A 20,504-nucleotide genomic window follows, 5' to 3' on the forward strand; every position below is an offset into this window, starting at 1 on the left:
GGTCATGAGTTCAAGCTCCAGCATGGAGAGTACTTAAAAAAAAATTGCTAACTTAATAAATTAAGCTTCTCATAGGAAAGAGATCGTATACTAATCTAATAAGCAAATTAGAAGCCCCGCTGAGCTATTAAGAACACAGTACTAAAACCAGAAATCTTCATCTCAAATAATGCGACAAACAGTACTCAATTGAAATAAATATCATTATCATGTACCTGAGGTGGTCCTGAGGGCGTCACAGGACAGTTATCCTCTCCAAAACTGAGCTTCTGGATACGCTGAGCAACTGAAATTCCTAACTCCTTTTCTAATATTTTGGGTGAAAAGGTTTGAAGATCATGCACACTACTGATACCCAGCGCTTCAAGACGTTTGGCAGTTTTATAGCCAATACCTAGACAAAAAGAAATACAGTGTTACAGTAGTTTTTCTCCTTAAAATAAAGCTAATTAAAATATTACAGATATATACCAAACACATCTTTAAATTCCATAATGAATATTTTTCTAGGATTAAATTTTATTGAAAATCAGGCTGCCCTTCTTCTGCTTAGGACCTCTTAAATGAACCACTTTGAAAATCTCACAACCCTAGTACAACATAATGGATATGGAGACAACCAGTAAATGCTGTCTTGATAAAATGAAATGTTTACCACCTGTTACGTAACACTTTGGAAGTATTCAAGAATAATGGTTATAATTCATGCAAAGAAAGACTGTTACTACAGCAACAAAATTAATTAGCATGTGCTAATCAGCTAACCTGATTCCTACACATAATAATCCACTTTTATCCATAAGTCATATCTGGCAATATTTACTATCCCAAATGTAAGAGCCAGAAAGCAAACAAACAAAAAACTCTACTCATTAGCAAAACTATCAAAAGTTCTTGCACTAAAACTCAGTCATACCTCATCACCTTACCTGAGATGCACAGGTAATTTAGTGCCCCTTTATTTCTCCCATTTAAAAAAAATAATTCGACAGTATTTTGATTTCCCTGCACAGTAAAAGAAGTAAATCAAAGGCAATGGATGTGGAAGAGAAATTATTTTTTTTTAAGCTTTATTTATTTATTTGAGAGAGAGAAAAAGAGCACAAGCGGGAAGGGCAGAAGGAGAGAGAAAGAGACTCTCAAAGCAGACTCCGTGCTGAGCATGGAGCCCCATGCAGGGCTCAGTCTCATGACCCTGAGATCACAACCCAAGCCAAAATCAAGAGTCGGAGGCCTAACTGACTGAGCCACCCAGGCACCCCTTGAAGGGAAATTATTAAAGGAGTGTGTCAGTTATTTTCACAGCTGAAATAAAAGACAGCTGCCAATTTAGCAATAAGAAAAGAGAAAACATGTAAAAAAAAAAATTAATACAAGAACTCAAAAAGTAAAGCCAAGTAATAATGTTATATGATCAGTATACATACAGTCTTCAGCTTATTACAACCTGACATAGTAACTGTCTTCAGAACACAGACTCAGAGTCAACCAGAAAACTTCAAGTTACACATATACTATATTAAGACAAGGCAGCGTACAAAATATTTTGTAATCATACAAACATGGGTTAAAAATATAAAGTTATGACACCTAAAGTTTCAGTTGCCTTAGAAATTCATTTCCACAGAATTCCAACATCTTATTTCCCAGCAATGCCATAGAAATGAAGTTTAACATATCCCTTATTAGAGGTCTATAAAACCATATTTGAGCTTCAAAGACAGAAATTTGCCCCATGACCTGAATAGGTCACTAACACCCTCAAGGAAAGTAGTTTCCTCATCTTTAAAATAAGAACTTGGCCTAACTGGTTTGGAAGGTCCCTTGTAGCCCTAATATTTTCTATATAATCCCAAAGCAAAGCTAGTAAAAGGCCAATGCCCCTCTCTAGATGCAGTGTACGGTGTAAGAATATGGAGCAGGGAATGGAAACAAAGGACCGTGATTCCAGGTTATAACTTTCAGGATCATATTCAAACTATACAAAAAGTAGGTGAAACTAGAAAAGTACTTTCATAGGTTCCCTAATCCAGATTCCCTCTAGAGAATATCAGGGTTTTGGGTTTTATCCTAGAGCCAAGTATAGAGACTGTAAGAATTAATAACATGTATCTATGATTTTTAAAGAAATACAATAAAACTAATGTATATTTTTCCAACTATAAATGTCTTACCAGGCATTTCCCTTACATGGCTCAAGTTCTGAATGAGAACCTGAGAAGTTTCAGGTAGTAACACTGTTTGTTGATTTGGTTTAAAAACACCAGACACTAATTTTGCTAGTAATTTATTAGAAGCCACTCCAGCACAGCCAGTGAGACCCAGTTGATTATACATGGCTTCCCGCATCTCTGCTGCAATCTGAGATCCAACAAGTAGTCTGATGTGCACGATGTCATGCAGGTTTATATCTATAAAAACAGCCAATATCGTTAAAAGTCACCATAAAAACAATTTTCTTTTTTACAAATGAGTTTAAAAAGGGCACAGAGCTTAACCTATATCCAACCCCCCCCCACCACCACCACTACCACCATACTGTCAGCCACTTAACTCATCTCGTTCATTCTTCATAGGAATTCTGTAAAGTAAATAACTCCCAGAAGTGAATTCCCAGTGCCTGTGATAGTGAATGCATCCTGGAAGTGCTTAATGATTAACAGATTATGAAAACTGATCTCTCATAAAAAAAAATTCCTACTGACATTAGTAAAACTTCTACTGGTGTTTAACTGTAGGCAAGCATAAAAGTAGAAGTATTACACTAATAAGAGAGCTAACATTACAATTTTAAAGATCTGAATCTAAACTTCACACACACGAGCTCTATGTGTTACTGAAAACGATTCTGTATCTGTACATAGTTTAAGAGATCTTTATGAAAAGTGTAGGGAAATCATACAGAAACAAATTTTCTTAGCGCTTAAATGGTATTAGAATTTTATGAGACTGTCCTTACCCTCAGGAGTATTTACAGATGAAGTGTCATGATGTCTACAATTTACTTTTAAATGGTTCATCAATCAACCAACCAATCAATAAAGAGGGAGCAAGATAAAGTAAATGTAGGAAAATAACAATGGGTGTATCTACAAGGAAGGGCATAATAAGTGTTCTCACTGTATTACTCTGTCAACTTTTCTGTAAGTTTGAAAAAAATTTTTAACAGAATCTTATGAGGAATGATTCATGAAGAATTAGACATTTTCTTTTTAGGATATAAAACCTAGCTCTCTGTAATATGTTCTAACAAATACTGAATTTGCTTTAAAAATTATAAAGAAACATACTTAGAACCTTCTTCTATTCAGTCCTTATATGTGACAAAAGAACAGGTACAAAACACACATGAAAAGCTTCATGTCCTCTTCTAGAAGAGAACTGTAGCTCTACCCCTTTTCTTCTTTAGTATCGGATGGCAGAGAACTAGACTGGAGATGATCACCAGCTCTCAAAAAAGGGGGATAAAGGACACATATGTTGAGACCTAGGAGCAAGAAAGTCAGGGCCAGTCTTATACAAAAGCAGGGTACCATGTCTTCCATGTGGTATGATACGGAAGTCACCAGCAGAGTTACAAGATGTTTTCAAGTCTAATAGATATTCGCTGGGGCTTGCTGAAGCTTATTTTCAAAAGCAAGTATCTCTGGAAATACCATCAGTCATTTATACTTTAATATGTGAAGGAGATGGACTATTGTGTTTTCTTGCTAAAAGCTGGTGAAGATTATCAAACTGACTGAATATGAGCTTGCAAAAGATGGCAGATAGGCCTGGACAAGCTTCCACAGAGAGTAACTCAGGAACTCAGAGAGCAACATGAGTGTTTGATGCCTGGGGGAACAGAAGGGAACAAGCAAAAGAGGCAACAGAACACAAATTAATAGTTTACCTCAAAATTTTGCTTAAAGACAGTTTTCGGAGAAGCAAAAATTACTCTGAAAAGTATATTATTAAGGCAACTCTTATAACTTAAGGATGACCTAAGGCGCTATGGGTCTTAAAAATGGTAACACACTAATTGTGTCAGAGAAATGAAAAGCACACAGAGCACTGAGCTACACACGTCATCAAAATCTCACTTTCTGCCTACTTAATATGGAATAGCAATACCTAATTTTAGTCATTTGAGACAGATCACTGAAATATGGTTATACCTCCAAAAAAAGCCATAAAATTTTCAGAAAGATAAAGTCAACTCGTTGAACTCACTGAATTCAGTGACCATCAGGAAATATAGGTACTTTTAGTTACTAAATAGAGTAAGAATCCACTTACACTGATTATTATATACATGACCTGACACAGTCAGTGCTGAAAGTTCATCACTTTGAAGCTGCTGTAGTCTCCTCTCAACCATTTCTGTGAGATCCACAAAATTTTCATCAAATCCGAGTCTCTCAACAACTGGACTGAATTCTTCCAACAGCTCTAGATTGAAATAATATTGGCACGCAGAAGTTAACTAAAGTCATAACTAAAATGGATTTAACTATTTAATGCTTAAAAATATGTCAAATATGTTAAAGGTTTTACATATATTCACACTTCCACAATATCTTTAATTAAGTCCTCCATTAACTGGATTTTTTTTTCTATACCACATTTTGAGTAAAGGCAGTATTTTCCAACAAAATAAGTCCAAAATGATATTCCCTGGACAGATGCTTATAGCAATATATTTAGCTCAATCTCCTACACCTATAATTTCTATACCTGTAGTACATTAAATATCAATGCTTGTAGTTCATTATGATCTTGAAACAGTGGTTCCAAAGAGTAAATTATAGTCAGCCTAGAAAAGTAGAGACAAGTAATAATATATTCTAGCTGTATTTTCCACAAGTCTTAAAAAGACAAAACAAATAAAATGTAAAACTTCCAGGGTTCCAGGGGCACCTGAGTGGCTCAGTGGGTTAATAAGCATCTGACTCTGGCTCAGATCATGATCTCAGGGCCCTGGGATCCAGCATCAGGCTCCACATTAACAGGGAGTCTAGTCTGCCTCTCCCTCTGCCCTCCCCACCAATAGTGTGCGTGCACTCTCCTTCTCTCTCAAATAAATAAGTAAAACTTCGAATTATCACTGAGTCAAAAAGAAAAGTCACCTAAGTTTCAAAATATATTACAATGCAAGATTCCGATTAGTTATCTTCCAGTTTATTCCTTAAGGGTAGACACGGATCATGACTTACATGTATTTGAATGTCCAGCACCTAGCACAATACCTTGTCCTTAAGGTAAATGCTTCCTAAATTGAACTGAATCAAGATTTGAAATAAATTCAAAAGGACAATCAATTCTTATTTTTAGGATTGAAACTAGTAACTCTGAAATCATTGAGAAGAATTTTCATTTCTCTCTGAATCACCTGATACCAGCAGAATGACAGAAAACAAATTATTAGCCCCTTCTTACATAAAAATGTATAGGTTCTCAAAGTGCTATAATAAGAAAGCGCAGAAATAAAAGTATATACAGATCACTTTTTTACACAAACACTAAAAATACCACTATTTTATTTATGTCAACTTGACCATATCAGGGGAAAACAATTAATAAAGATAACAATGTAACCTGGTGACCACCAAAAATCACTTCCAGTCTACACAGAGAAAACCATTTACCTATTCTAAGACTTACAATGTGTTTGACCACATACAAGGATTCTTTTGCACTTCCCTCACCAATTTCTGCAATTTTTTTTCAAAAGTATATATTATATAAGAAAAACAAAGGACAAGATTTTTAAAGTACTAAGCAGAAGAGCAAATTAAACACAGAATCATGCACAAAGCTCTGAATACTAAATACTGATTGATTTATTCCTCATTAAAAAGAATGAGGAAGAGCTGTATGAACAGTATGAAAGATCACCAAGAGGCACATCTGTATGTATAACCTCTTCTGCGTAAAGATTAACTTCTTAATATTCAGACACATACAATTTTGCATGGATGCACAAGTGATATTGTCAGAGTATACTCTTATCTTTGCTTGGCTAGCCCTTCTTCCCCCTTCTCCCATTTCACTACTGCCATGCTCTCTCCAGAAGTTAATTAATGTTAAAAACCTAGTATACACCCTTTCATGTTTCCCTTACTGTTTATATACAGACATATATGTATGTGTAAAGGGAGGGGTTTGAGCCATTGTTTTACACATATGACACGTTTTTGCATCTTGCCATTTGCTCAACAAGGCATATCTCTCTGAGTCAAACAGTATAGCACCAATGCATTCTTTTTAATGGCTATATAATATTCCACCACAGAGACGTCCTAACTTAGCCATTCTCATCCTGATGAGCATTTGTTTTTATTCCATATTTTTACCAATTATGAACCATGCTACAAGAAATATTTTTGTACATATGTTCTCATGATTTTATTTCTATCTGATAAATTCCCACCAGTAGTATCACAGGGGCGCCTGGGTGGCACAGCGGTTAAGAGCCTGCCTTCGGCTCAGGGCGTAATCCTGGCGTTATGGGATCGAGCCCCACGTCAGGCTCCTCTGCTATGAGCCTGCTTCTTCCTCTCCCACTCCCCCTGCTTGTGTTCCCTCTCTCGCTGGCTGTCTCTATCTCTGTCAATTAAATAAATAAAATCTTAAAAAAAAAAAAAAAAGTAGTATCACAGGGTTAAAAAATAGAGTATGTATCTTTAATTTCAAAAACTGTTTCCGTATTACTTTTTGTAAATGTATAATATTTTGTTTCTACTTTCTCTCACATTCTTTATTTTTTTCAAGTATGATGGACATAAAATAATATCTCACTAATTCAAATTTCCCTAGTTACTAATGAATTTGAGTATTCTTTTTCCACATAATTGTGGACATTGCGTTTGTTCTTTTTGTCAACTACCTATTCATATTTTTCATCCATTTTTCTTAAGTATCTTTTTCTTGTAAACTTGTAAGGACTTTGGATATTATATTTAACGCTTTCATCTGAAAACTGCTACAGTTTACAAAAGAACAAGCATAAACAACAGCAGAAAAGATAAACAGTTGATTCTTATACATTTTTAAATTATATATATTTGCAATACGCCAGTACAAATATGTTTTCATTTGTCCTGTAATTTACTAAAACTCTAAGATTCAAATCCAAATCTTAATAGGGAAGAGTTTATCTATAATATGTAGTGTATATATACGTGTGTGTGTATATATACACACACACAATCCCAGAAAAATTTAATATAGCCATTATTTCTGCTGATAGTGCTTAAGAAATCTAGTTTTTAATTGTGTTAATTGAACATTACAGAAGCCTCTCCCAACTGCTAGTGCATCAGAGTACAGATATTTCCTCATAATTCATTTAAACTTGGTATTTAAATTGAAAAGAAAATTTAAAAAATATTTTACTTTCTTTCGTATCTTTCCATTTTCTCGCTTCCAAATTTTGTTTTACATTTTTTCTCACATTTATATAAACACCAGTCACAAGAGACTTCAAATTTCTTCCAACTGTATTTTTTTTCTCAACATTACTCACATAAAGCCACCCTCTTATATAAAATGTTTTTAAAAGCAGGCAAAATCCAAAATAAAAGTTATTAGCAAAAAGAAGTGATTTATGGCATTTTACTAATTAAAAGATTCATGTAGTGAATGAGCATCCTATATACAAATTAATGGTGAAAGTATATTGCCCATGATCTGTACCTGTAACCTTATATGACATCTCTCTGTAACGAGTTAAGTCTTCTCCATTAACTAATACCAGCTGTGGACATTTTTCTTTTGCATCTCTGACATTCATAAGCTTCTTAACTCCAAGTTTCCTAGCTTCATAGTTGCAGGTAACCACCAAATATTTCTGCTGAACTCCTATAAAAAGAAATTATTTTATGAGAAAACTGAGCAGGATTAAAGAAACATTTTAAAATAAAATTTTCTTTTTTTTTTTTTTTAAAGATTTTTATTTATTTATTCGACAGAGATAGAGACAGCCAGCGAGAGAGGAAACACAAGCAGGGGGAGTGGGAGAGGAAGAAGCAGGCTCACAGCGGAAGAGCCTGATGTGGGGCTGGATCCCATAACGCCGGGATCACGCCCTGAGCCGAAGGCAGACGCTTAACCGCTGTGCCACCCAGGCGCCCCTAAAATAAAATTTTCTAATTCCACATTATAATTGTAAATTGTAATGCAATTTATTTTGATTAAGAATATAAAGCTCTATTCATTTAAAATAGTATAGCCTCCATTCATCAAGGTTCTATGAAGTAAAATTTAACAAAAATTATCATAAATCAGTATATTCTCTGGAGTCTTCAGCAAAAAGATACAAATAAAATCCTATTAGGATTTTTTTTTCAGACAATACAAACAAGATTAATTTATACTGAATTAACTCTCTCTATATAAAGTCTAGGCCATGTTTCACCAGAAAAATAAAGCAGATGAAAATAACTGAGTACAATTAATTACTGGTTTCTGAGAGAAAAACTTCCAATGAATATAAAGCAATGCTCTGTTACAAGTGCTAACCTACAGTAATCATTAAAGATCTCCCCCCAATGAATGCTGTAATTATTGAACTGTTCTTCATAGTAATTTGCAGAAAATATTAGTGAGTCATCATTAATGGGCCCCTTTCTTATCATAAATGATTTAATTATGATCATCTACAGACAATGAAAACTCTAGTTTACTAGTGGTAGCTTAAGATTGCTGAAATTAATTAATTTTCTCTTTACACAGGTTGACCACTCGTTTGTCACTGTAAAAGTAATGTTCATCTGGGGCGCCTGGGTAGCGCAGTAGTTAAGCGTCTACCTTCAGCTCAGGGCGTGATTCTAGCGTTATGGGATCAAGCCCCATATCAGGCTCCTCCGCTGGAAGCCTGATTCTTCCTCTCCCATTCCCCCTGCTTGTGTTCCCTATCTGGCTGGCTGTCTCTCTGTCAAATAAATAAATAAAATCTTAAAAAAAAAAAAAAAAAAGTAATGTTCATCTAACATATGCAAAATATAAACATGTACAGGAAAAAAAAAGTTACACCCATTCCACCAATGTAAGACATCTGCTTCTAAAATTTTGATATTATAAACTGGGCAAAGAAATGTTATTTCACATAAAGATTTTTGATATATCAGATTATGCCCCAAAATAGAATCTCTGGGTCAAAAGTTGTAATTTAAGATTCATCAGTGAACTACATAAAAAATAGGATTGATAACTTCCTCAACTAAAAAAGCAGTTTTAATACAGAATTAAATCATATGAACTCACCACTATATGTCACCAGCCCAAGTTAAATAGTCACATACTTGTTGAGCATAACTGAAAGACTACTTTTGCCTTCTCTCAGAAACTTTCAGCATCACATTTCTCATTTCCAGATAATCATTCATTCCTGTGTCTTAATTATACAATACTTTTTTATGGAGCATTATCTACATAGATCTTGTGTTATACTGCTACTAATTACAAATGCCTTTAGGAGAAAACTTACATCCTGTAATCCTAACTCCTTAACACTTTGGGAAAGTTTGAAGATCCTAGACTGATACTGGCATACCAAAAACGTCATCCCTTTGTTCTTGTTTAGTAAATCAACTAGGCTGGGTTGAACTGGGATTTATCAAAACCAAACGAGGCACAAGAGGTTAGCAGCAGGTGAACCAGAATTGCTTTTTATGCTTATACTAAAAGATAAATTCTTACTACATGCATAAAAGAAATTTTTCGAAATTTAAATGACTTTTCCAGTTTAAGATACACATATAATAGAAATGTTAAAATAAGCCAACATATTAATAAGTAAATCTTCAATGTAAAATTCTTGCCTTTTATTTTAAAAGATACTTGTATTTTTATGGAAAACTTACAGTCTATATGCCTTAAGTATTTAGAGGTCTGTTCAAAATCCAACTTTTTTGTCATGTTACACAATCCAACAGTTAATTTCAAAAGTAGAGAGGATAGCTGAAAACATCCATTAGAATGTAATGACTTTTTTTGAGATAAGAGGATTATAAAATTTCAACCATCGAGAACAAGACTAAAAGTTTATTATGGTCTTTCTGTTCAGGTGTTCATTGGCTATATTCCTTGTATAAAATTCACCATTTATTAAATAAGGCTTGTAAGTTTTACACCTGGTAGTGAAGCAAAATTTACTGTCTATAAAGTACCTTAAGAATTGCTTCCAAAATCTTTAATATGGTTAATAAATCACAATATAACCAACATAAATGAATAGCTAATACTCTTATACAAAATGACAAGTATTATTAATGTCCAAAATTACCTAAAGGTTTGCCCTTCAGTTCCGGATTTGAAATCATTTCTACTTGTGCGTAAAAGCAATCCAGATCCACGTGTACTATGACTCTGGATGAAGAACTTCCTTCTGGCACCACTTGATCATGAACCAATGCACAATATGCAAAGAAATAGAAAAATATATTCAGGCTGCTTATCATCTCTGAGCAATTGGCAGTTCCTTAAAACATGGAAACTGAGAAAGAAGAATGCAGAATGATTTTAAGTTTTTTCTTGGATTCATGTGTCAAAGCCTCTAAAAATTATAGACATGAGAGAAACTCCATCTACAGTAAGGTCTTTAGTCCTGTTTACTTAGTATTTCTTTGTGCACCCTATTTTCTCAGGCTAGTAATAACTTCGAGGCAAAAAATCTTAATCAATGATGGAAGATGCAAAAGGTAATCCTATCACTTGGAAGTTTCTAACATTTAGATTAAATCATAAGAGGTGGGAAAGTTTAAACACTGATTTCAACAAGTAAAAATTATTCTAAGTGGCATGTTCTTAAAAAAAAGAATCGTAAATACAAAAGGGCAGAAGCCAGACCTATGGGTTCCAGTGGACTATATTTAGTGCCCATATGAGAGGATTGTCTAGTTCAGTGCTGAATCCCAAATACCTAGAAGAGTGCCTGGTATATATCAGACTACCAATAAATACTCGCTAAATTAAAAGAATGAGTAAATGTTTCTTGAATTTTAAAAAGTAGCTCATGTCATGGGGTGGGGAGGGAAGGGGGATAAGAGAAGAGATTCCAGCTCTTAACCAGTTAAAAACAAGGCAGGCTAAGTGCAATGTGGTATTCTGGTCTGGATACTGGAACAAAAACTTTAATGGAAAAAACTGGTAAAATCTGAATAACGTTTGTACTTTAGTTAATAGCATTTGTGCCAGCGTTCACTTCTCAGGTTTGACATACGTAATACAGTCATACAAGACATTAACATTAGGGAAAGGAGCTTCTGCAACTTCTGTTAAGTCTAAAATTATTCGTAAATTTAAAAGTTGAAAGGGGGAGGGGAGGCCGGGAATTAGAGCCTTGGCTCCAGACTCGGGTTGGGCAGTACAAGGTAGGGCCCAGAGGGTAGAAGTGGGTCAGGGAGAGGCGGCCACTGCAGATGTGCCTCGTCTTCGCTTCCGAGCCCAGCCTGAGCCCCAACTTCTGCCAAGTGAGCGACAAGGTTCTCTGCTTCCACAACCTTACTACCGCCCGGGCGCCTCTTCGGCCCTGACCGGGCTGTTTGGGGGATCACAAGTGCACCCTCGACTATCATAATCGACACGTCCACCCTAGTCCTATTAGGCGAAGCCATCCATTTCGGGATCTTGGCCAGAAAACACCAGGTAGCGGAGAACAGCTCTCTCTACCAAGCCGGGAAAACGAAAGGAAAAGAACGAGGCGGGGACGGTCGCACCCCAACGGCCGCCGCCACCGCCCCGCGCCTCCGCCCGCCCCGCCCTTCTCATTTACACCAAGCGAGGCCGCCGGGCTCCTCAGGCCCGGGCGCACCGGGCGAGCCGCCTGCCTCCCCCGCCTCCGCCCGCTCCATGGCCTGAGCCGTGTCCTCTTCCTCGTCGCGGCCGGCTTCCTCCTCGGGCTCCACCCCCAGCGGCTCCATCCCGCCGCGGCCAACCGCAGGGCAGCTTCCGGCCGCTTCCGCCTGGTCTCCAGGGAAACCTTGAGCCGACCGCCCCCAGCCGCTTCGGCCTTCACGGCTGCGTAGTCCGGGCCGACCAGGCAGTTGCCCGGAGGCCCGCGCGCGCTAGGTATCTTCTTGTCCCACGTGCTGAGGTTCCTTTTCGCCCAGTCGAGGCCGGAAGTGAGGGATTGAAATCCCAAACAGGTCTTTTTTTTTTTTTTTTTTTTTTTTTTTCAGATCTTTGGAGAGAGTCCCACACCACAAATTTTAACTTTCTAGCTTTACCAAGAGGCCAGCCTGTTCTCCCGATAACTGTTAGCAAAATTGGTAACCCTTAGACACGGAACGACTTATGGTGATGGACGGTGAGAGAAAGGGTGGGAATTACGGTAAGAGCAAGGCGGCCATGTAAAGTAATATGATTAGCAAGTATGTTAAAGTTTGTTGCGTTTTGTTTGTTGTTTGATTCAAAGACACTGTGACAGATTAGACCCCTGAACTCTTAATCATCTAAGGTCCATAGGGTTGTGATATATGCGTTTTTGGAATCATAAAATTTCCAATCCAGACCCTCCAACTTGCTAACTGTGTGACTTTGGCAGGTTGCATAGTTGCTCTGAGCTTCAATTTCAACACTGTAAAAAAAAAAAAAAAAAGTTTTCACTGTCTTGCGATTGAATGAATGAAAACTAACATATACTTTAGTGTTCCCATGACACCTGGCACATAGAAGGTGCTCAATAAATGTTAATTCTCTTTGCCTTCTGTTAAGATGTTTGTGTGCCTCTCTGTGTACGTGTGTGTGTTCTAATAGAGGAAATTTGGTCATTTCTCTTTGTGTGTTTCTATGTATTTGTACACATTCACACACACATATTTTGCTTTTTTACAGGATTCTGTTCTTACGAGTAGGATGTGAAAACCTTGACAAACCCTTTAAAGGATACGCTGATGCATGCCTAAAGAAAAAGAAAGAACAGGCAGAACTGGGGCTCAGTTTGGAGACCAAGTCTTCCTCTTTGGGTATTTTACTCTTAGGCATCTGGACCAGGTCTCTAAAAGTCTCCAGTCTGGGATCTAAAATGTTTAGAGCTATGCTCCTTTCTTTGTGAATGTTATTTGATAACTCTGGATAAAGAGCTTTTCAATTAAGCACCTCTTTGGCCACTAAGTGCCTCTTGGGTTATCATCAAGGTCCAATTTCTTATGGACAACTAAGGTGTTTGTTTTTGTTTTTTTTTGTTTTGTTTTGTTTTGTTTTGTTTTGTTTTAGTTCCTCCACGTTGAGAATGATACAAACCCCTGAAATGCCATGGCAGATTAAAATAGCTCCTTTATAACAGCTCAAGGCCCACTAACACTCAACAGCTTGAGTAAAAGTGAGCCAGCATTGAAAAACAACACACACAGTCAAGCCCTATTTGGTTAGTTACGTTTATTTCCCTGCCAATTGTCAAATTGAAGAGGGGCTTTTAATTTGATAGAATAGACAAATGGAACCTTGAAAACCCTAGTGCAAGCAAGTAGGGCTGGCTTTATGAGTATACAGCTGATGCAGTAACACAGAGAGCCTCGTGCTTAGAAGGGCCCCTCACTTGGTTTAATGTTTTGCTGTTGTCATCTTGGAATTTTTAATTTTTGAGCAAGGGTGCACTCATTTTCATTTTGCACTGAATCTCACAAACTATTTAGCCGGTGCTAGGAACAAAGGAGGGAAGTAGCACAGAAATGAAATTAATAAAACACCTGTATGTTAGGCACAGGGCTAAAAGTTTAAAACAGATGATCTCATGCCCTAGATGGTAGATGTCATCATTCTCATTTTACCAAAAATGAATCAGGCCAGCAGAGACTAAGGTGCTTATTCATGATTATGAATCTAGTAATGGTAAATCCACTTATCAGAGTTTTCCATAGAAAATAATTTATTAATGTTTCTTCCATAGAGGAAATCACTCCCTTTGCCTATTTTCCTTGGTGCTTCAAACATCAGATAACTTGTAGTAGGGAGAATAAACGTCCCTTGAATATGTTAAGAGGCATAAAAAATACCGTTTATATGAGCTAATATGTGTTGCTTTGTTGTGGAATGAATTAGGAAGTGTTTTTTTAAGTCTATAAATCCCTTCCTCGGTTTTAATTAACTGGTTCTAACCTAGGATAATTTCAGGAAATAAATATATTGAGCCTAGGTCATAATTCCATACTTAAAGACCAAATCAGAGAATTATAAAGCAAAATAAACATTTAATTAAATAAAATTATGGTTGAAACAATATTCCTGGGGGAGCATGGGGTTGCAGCATGACTAGCAGATAAAAAAAAAAAAAAAAAAAGAAAAACCTGCAGACACTTACAAGCTTCAATAGTCAAGACACCATGAACGTTAAAAGACACAAACACCCATGTCACTTAAAACACCATGAACGTTAAAAGCATGAGCAGCCATGTCAGTGAAGGGTGGGAAAGTTACCAATGCCTGCTTCTCTCCTTCTAGCCAAATTGGCCACATATAGCTCAGAAGAAAAACTAGACAATGTTCAAGGGCTTTGACATGAAAAGTGTGAAGGTGTTTGTGAGTGTCTGTATTGTATGTTGGTAGGTAGCTAGGTAAGTAGAGGTTGACTCTGAGGTGAAAGGAACAATTTGAATTGGCAAAAGCACAAAGCATTTGGTTTTGTAGGGGTTTTGGCCCAGTGCAGTGGTTCTCAATTGGGATTGATTTTGTCTGCTAGGAGATATTTGGCGATATCTTGGCGATACTTTTGGTTACATCTGGGGAGTTGGAGCTCTGCCCTATTGGCATCAGTGTGTAGAGGCCAGGGATATTGTTGAACATCCTACAATGCATAGGACAGCCTTTCATAATAAAGAATTATCCAGCCCAAAGTGTCAGTTGGGCTGACCAGAGGTTGCGCACTCTGACCTCGTAGTAGCATTTAAACCATCCTGCTCCCAACTCTCTCCTCAGCTTCAGGTCCCCAATTATAATGAAGAACTGATCTTTGGATGTACTTTTAATTATAAATGGACATTTTTAGAGAAAGGAGGATATAGGAGAGGGAGAGAAGTATTATTTAGTTGCTTTTCATTATGGGAATTTACATTCTGAGGCTAAAAAGGAATGCATTTGCTAGAAAAGAGATTTAAGAAAAATATCCACATTTTTATGGAGCTTGTGAGTTGCCCCTAGGGTGAAAGGCTGATGAGTCAGAAATAATTTACAAGGCTTAGAAGCTAAAACCAGAAAACACAGAAAGGCTTCAGATGGTTGAAAGCAAACTATAATTATGACACGCTGTCATACAATGTGCATGTCATGCAGTATTTACTTAACTTTCATCCAAGGATCTCAAATCCTTTGCACGAAAACCTTAATCATCATGAAAAAACCCTCTTCTCTCTGTGTCTCTCTTTGCACATCCCATTGCACACCAAAGTTGCAGTTTCAAATTTTCTCCGTGTAACCTAAAAATATTTGCGTCATACCATGTGACTGTGGCTGTGAGAAGATGTAAGAGGCTGGAGTTTTTCTAACAGTCAGCTTCTCTTTGCTTTGACCTTTCTCTGTGGTTCTGTAGAAGTCTGATGAAAAGCATGCATACTTGTTTTAGTAATGACATTTAAAATGTTGTTTGTCAGGTTGTGCTCAATGGACCTTGCTTTGTCATTTTGGAGAGAGATGGGGACCAATGTGATCACAATACAAGTCACTGGGTCCCAGCTTGTAAATAAAGTCCGCAAACTTCAGCAACTGAGGGAAAGAGAACTACTGGATGTCATATAGAAAGTGCAACCAGATTGAAATAGATCAAGTTTACTATGTTATATTTATAGACATCTAACTTTGATGTAACAATTTCTTTTAAAAAAAGAAACCCTTTTACTGATTGTAAAGGTAATTCATGATTATTATGGAGAATTGGGAAAATATAGAAAGGAGGTAAGAAGAAAACGGAAATAATCCATAATAATCCATAATTTGGGTGCTCAGAGATAACCATGCTTTAATAGTCTTTTCATAAAGCACAACTTAGGGTTTTTTTAAATTTCACAAATATATACCTGCATCTATTTCTTTACCAAACCACAAAAACCATTGTGAGATGGATTGTCAGAACAAATGACATAGAAAAACTTTTATACATTTACTTGCTTTTGATGATAATATGAAGGAAATGAATAAATATGGTCTCAGCATCATCTTGGAGATATTAATAATTTCAGTTTAATCAGTAATCTCCATCTACCTGGTTTGAGTTTATTATAAACTCTCAAAGGAAAATTATATTTATATGTATAGGAGTTATTTCTTAAAATTGATTCCAAGACTTCATTAAAGTTCCTATTAATCTTAAAAGTACTGCTTGTGCCCCTCGTTTTTTAAAAAACAATTATTTTTCTTCTCATCCATTCTTTAAGATTTTCTAGTAAAACAAAAAATATAGGGTATAACGTGAAAATCCTCCATAATCCCCACTGCACCTTAATATAACCACTGTTAATGGAGTTAACCACTATTATCAATATATAGATATACTGCATCAGACCTTTTCTTATAATGCTCAGTAGAGGGTAGACATAGTGATAATCATTTCTAGTTTAGGTGAGTGGGCTCATACCATACAGACTTTCTGCACTATGTTTTTTCAATTAGTATCTCTTAAACATCATTTCTTTTCCATGCACAAAAATATACTGCATTCTTTTTAGTGGCTGCGTTATTTTACAATTCCATATTGATAGACACTTATCCCTGATTTTCTGCTGCAGTAAACATCCTTGTACATATATCTTTGCCCTTCTTCAGGAGTTTGAACCCACCCTTCCCTAGGACAAATCTAACCTAAAAGTCTAGTAAGAATGTTATCTTTATCTTTTTTAAATTAAGAAAACACCATGTGAAAGCACACCATGATTCATGAGGCCTGTCAGTTCTACTGCCGGACATGCTCTCAGATCTCTCCACTCCTCTGAATTTACACTGACACACTCCATGTCCAGGCCACATACAGTCATCTCTGGCTTAGACTACGGCAGTGGCCTCCTAACATCTGCCTTTTACCACCTGTGGGCCCTAAAAATGATCTTTTAATGATCTATAATTTCGTTTTCCTGCTAAGAACCTTTCAAAAGCTTCCCACAACCTTTAGAGTAAAAATCAAACCCCTTTCTTGCCATGGTCTTCACAGCACCACTGACCTTTCTTCCTTACTTCTTTTCATAACAGTTTATCATTTTTTCCTTGCTTGGGCCACACCAGCCCCCTTTCTATTCTGGGGGCATATAGTAGTCTGCAGTCAGCAAGCTGGAGACCTAGGAGAGCTGGTGATACAGTTCCCGTCTGAACCAGGAGAGCCAATGGTGTAAATTCCAGTGCTAGTCCAACTCCGAAAGCAGAAGACCAATGTCTTGACTCTATGACAGGTAGAGAAAGCAGATTCTTCCTTAGTTTTTTGGCCCTGGATGAGGCTATCCGCATTGGGGAAAGCGCTCTACTTCACTCATTCTACTACTGTGAGTGTTAATCTCATCCAGAAACATTCTCATAGACATACCCAAAATAGTGTTTAACCAGTAGATGGGCACCCTGTGGCCCAGGCAAAGTGATGCATGAAATTAACCACAGGACAACTTCCAGCCTCCAGACCACTCTATCATTTGAAAGTTTTTTCACATTAACTGGCTTGTTCTCTTTTTCCAGTTCTCAGTTCAAATGTCAACACCTCCAACTGACTTTTCCAAACCACACTCTCTCAGATGGCCTCCCCCAGAATCATGTTCTCTCACGACATACTGAGTATCATTTATAACACCCAAATATGTAACTGTTTATATGCTGTTTACTAGTTTTTAATCTCTGTCTCCTACTAGAATGTGAATTGTATTAGGGCAGGCACCTAGTATGCCTTGTACTTTACTGATATCTACCAGAACACATGTGCAGTAAAGGAATGGCGCTATTTCAACATCAGTTGGCTAACTTAATAATGTTAGATTTTTATATATATATATATTTTTTTTTTAATTTATTTATTCGACAGAGATAGAGACAACCAGCGAGAGAGGGAACACAAGCAGGGGGAGTGGGAGAGGAAGAAGCAGGCTCATAGCGGAGGAGCCTGATGTGGGGCTCGATCCCATAACGCCGGGATCACGCCCTGAGCCGAAGGCAGACGCTCAACCGCTGTGTCACCCAGGCGCCCCAGATTTTTAAAAGTCCTGTATAGACAAATCTTCCTTATAGAAGAATTCTAAATACTATATGTAGATAAGCCCCCTCCAGGAGGTGGATTTTAATCTCTTCCTCTTACAGGTGGACTAGATGGGGATTTCCTTCCAAAGAATAGAGGATGGAAAGCGAGGAATAATAAATTTACAGTGGAGAAGCCTGGCAGTCACAGACTCAACCAAATGATCACGTAGCTATCATACACCACTGGTGAGATGCATTCTGAAGGGCACAACATCACACCTGTGGAATTCTTGCCCAGGATGTATAACCTCAATGTAATCATAAGAAAACCTCAGACAACTGAGGAACTTTACAAAACAATTGATTAGTATTCGTCAAAAGCAGCAAGGTCATGAAAAGATAAAAGGAACTGTTCCTGGTTAAAGAGACTAAGACCTGACATCTAAATGCAATGTGGATTGAATTCCAGAACACAAAGTGGACACCGACAGGAAAACTGGTGAAACCCAAATAAAATGTCAAGTTTGTAGAAATACATCAGTGTTGGTTTTTAGGTGGGTTTTTTTTTTAAGATTTTATTTATTTATTTATTTATTTATTTGAGAGAGAGAGAGAGAGAGACAGAAAACACAAGTGGGGGGGGCAAAGGGAGAGGGAGAAGCAGACTGCCCACTGAGCAGAGCCCTACGCGTGTCTCAAACCCAGGACCTTGAGATCATGACCTGAGCTGAAGGCAGATGCTTAACCAACTGGCGCCCCTGGTTTCTTAGTTTTGACTGAAGTACCGTGGTAATGTGAGATGTAAACACCTGAGGAAACTGGTGAGGGCTGAGAGAGACCTCTATTATCTTCGCAACTTTTCTGTAAGTGTAAATGTATTCCAAAATAAAAAGCTTATTTTAAAAAATAATCACAAACTAGAACCTAAATAAACCTTAATATTTTTTCAAATCTTTACAAATAAAAGACAAAAATGAAAAAGAGAGTTCTCTAAACCCAGCATACTCACACAGAAAAAGGGAACTAACTCTGTGAGGTGATGGTTGTGTTAATTAACTTGATTGTGGTAATCATTTCACAATGAGTACGTATATTAAATCATCATTTTGCATACCCTAAATATATATAATTTTTATTTGTAATTATACCTCAATAAAGCTGGGGGGGAAACTTACATAGTTGCTGCTGATATTCAAAAGTGCAAAGAACAGTTTGCCTTTTTATTTGTTAGCATGTGTATAAATTGATAACTACTGTCTTCTGATTCATGTTTCCAAATTTTTAAACCTCCTTGGTCTCAACTATTGTTTTCCCATTTCTATTACCATACTGTAAAATTCCTTAAAAGATGCTATCTATGCGGTTAATGGCCATTTAATTTTCATAATTGAAGGATATTTTTGAACATACTGGCACCCGACAGATAATTACTGCTGTTAAAATCATCACTCCATAAAAAGAGTTTCCACATGAGATGATTCTTACTTGTCTATAAGTTTTAACTTATTTTTCTTTTAAGTAAAAGCCAGAAAGATTATTAAGAAATCCGTGGTAATGAGAACCTGAAGTCAGAATTGCTGGATATGTAATCCATCTGAGGTGATGGACATGGAGTACTAGTAACAGATTCCCCTGCCAGGGTCTGAAATGACTCCTACTACAAGGCAGTAACTACGCAAGAGCAAAAGCACTTTGTTACTTTTATTGTCACCCAGGCTGTTATATTCATTCAAATAATGGCATCTGCTACATTCACTTGTATAATGACAAATTAATAAATCATCCACTGCAGGAAATATCCTGGGTTTGGATTTATACAGCATTACTTAAGAAATCAATTCTTGGGGCGCCTGGGTGGCACAGTCATTAAGATCTGCCTTCGGCTCAGGGCGTGATCCCGGCGTTCTGGGATCGAGCCCCACATCAGGCTCCTCTGCTAGGAGCCTGCTTCTTCCTCTCCCACTCCCCCTGCTTGTGTTCCCTCTCTCGCTGGCTGTCTCTCTCTCTGTCGAATAAATAAATAAAATCTTAAAAAAAAAATCAATTCTTAGGACATTTATAAAAAATGTTGACTTTGCTTTGCTTTCCTTTCCCTTCACAGGGGCACAAATCAAATCAGGAAAGACTAAGAAAGATGAGGAAATATCACAGATTGGAGGAGACTTAGAAATGTAACAAATACATGAGAGCTAGGATCCTGGATCAGATCCTGGGACAGAAAAAGGACGTTGGGAGAAAAACAGGCAAATTTGAGTCAGTTATGCGGTCACTAGTTTTGTACCAGTGTTTGTCTCCTGCGTTTGATAATTTTATTATCGTTATGTACGCTGTTAACATTAGAGAAACTGAATAGAGGGGAGACAACAACTTTCTGAATTATTTTT

The 20,504-nt window shown here is 37.0% G+C and overlaps 1 protein-coding gene and 1 long non-coding RNA gene across 2 annotated transcripts in view; one reads left to right on the forward strand and one right to left on the reverse strand.

The window, feature by feature from the left end:
- POLI (DNA polymerase iota) overlaps nt 1-11,959 on the reverse strand; it is a 30,873-nt gene extending 18,914 nt beyond the window's left edge. The window contains exons 1-6 of the mRNA XM_026496339.4: nt 11,756-11,959; nt 10,268-10,378; nt 7,678-7,842; nt 4,279-4,431; nt 2,175-2,411; nt 216-394 (exon numbers count right to left, since the gene is read on the reverse strand). Of these exons, the coding sequence (XP_026352124.2) occupies nt 216-394; nt 2,175-2,411; nt 4,279-4,431; nt 7,678-7,842; nt 10,268-10,378; nt 11,756-11,903 (993 nt within the window). The 5' untranslated portion in view covers nt 11,904-11,959. The remainder of the gene's footprint in view (nt 1-215; nt 395-2,174; nt 2,412-4,278; nt 4,432-7,677; nt 7,843-10,267; nt 10,379-11,755) is intronic.
- Nucleotides 11,960-12,169: 210 nt separating this feature from the next.
- On the forward strand, nt 12,170-16,134 carry LOC130543923 (uncharacterized). The gene is made up of 2 exons (XR_008959688.1): nt 12,170-12,313; nt 12,817-16,134. It is a non-coding gene; the product is annotated as an uncharacterized LOC130543923 (long non-coding RNA).
- The last annotated feature ends 4,370 nt before the right edge of the window (nt 16,135-20,504 follow it).

The sequence above is a fragment of the Ursus arctos genome, unplaced genomic scaffold (assembly GCF_023065955.2).
Source record: "Ursus arctos isolate Adak ecotype North America unplaced genomic scaffold, UrsArc2.0 scaffold_17, whole genome shotgun sequence".
Lineage (NCBI taxonomy): Eukaryota > Metazoa > Chordata > Mammalia > Carnivora > Ursidae > Ursus > Ursus arctos.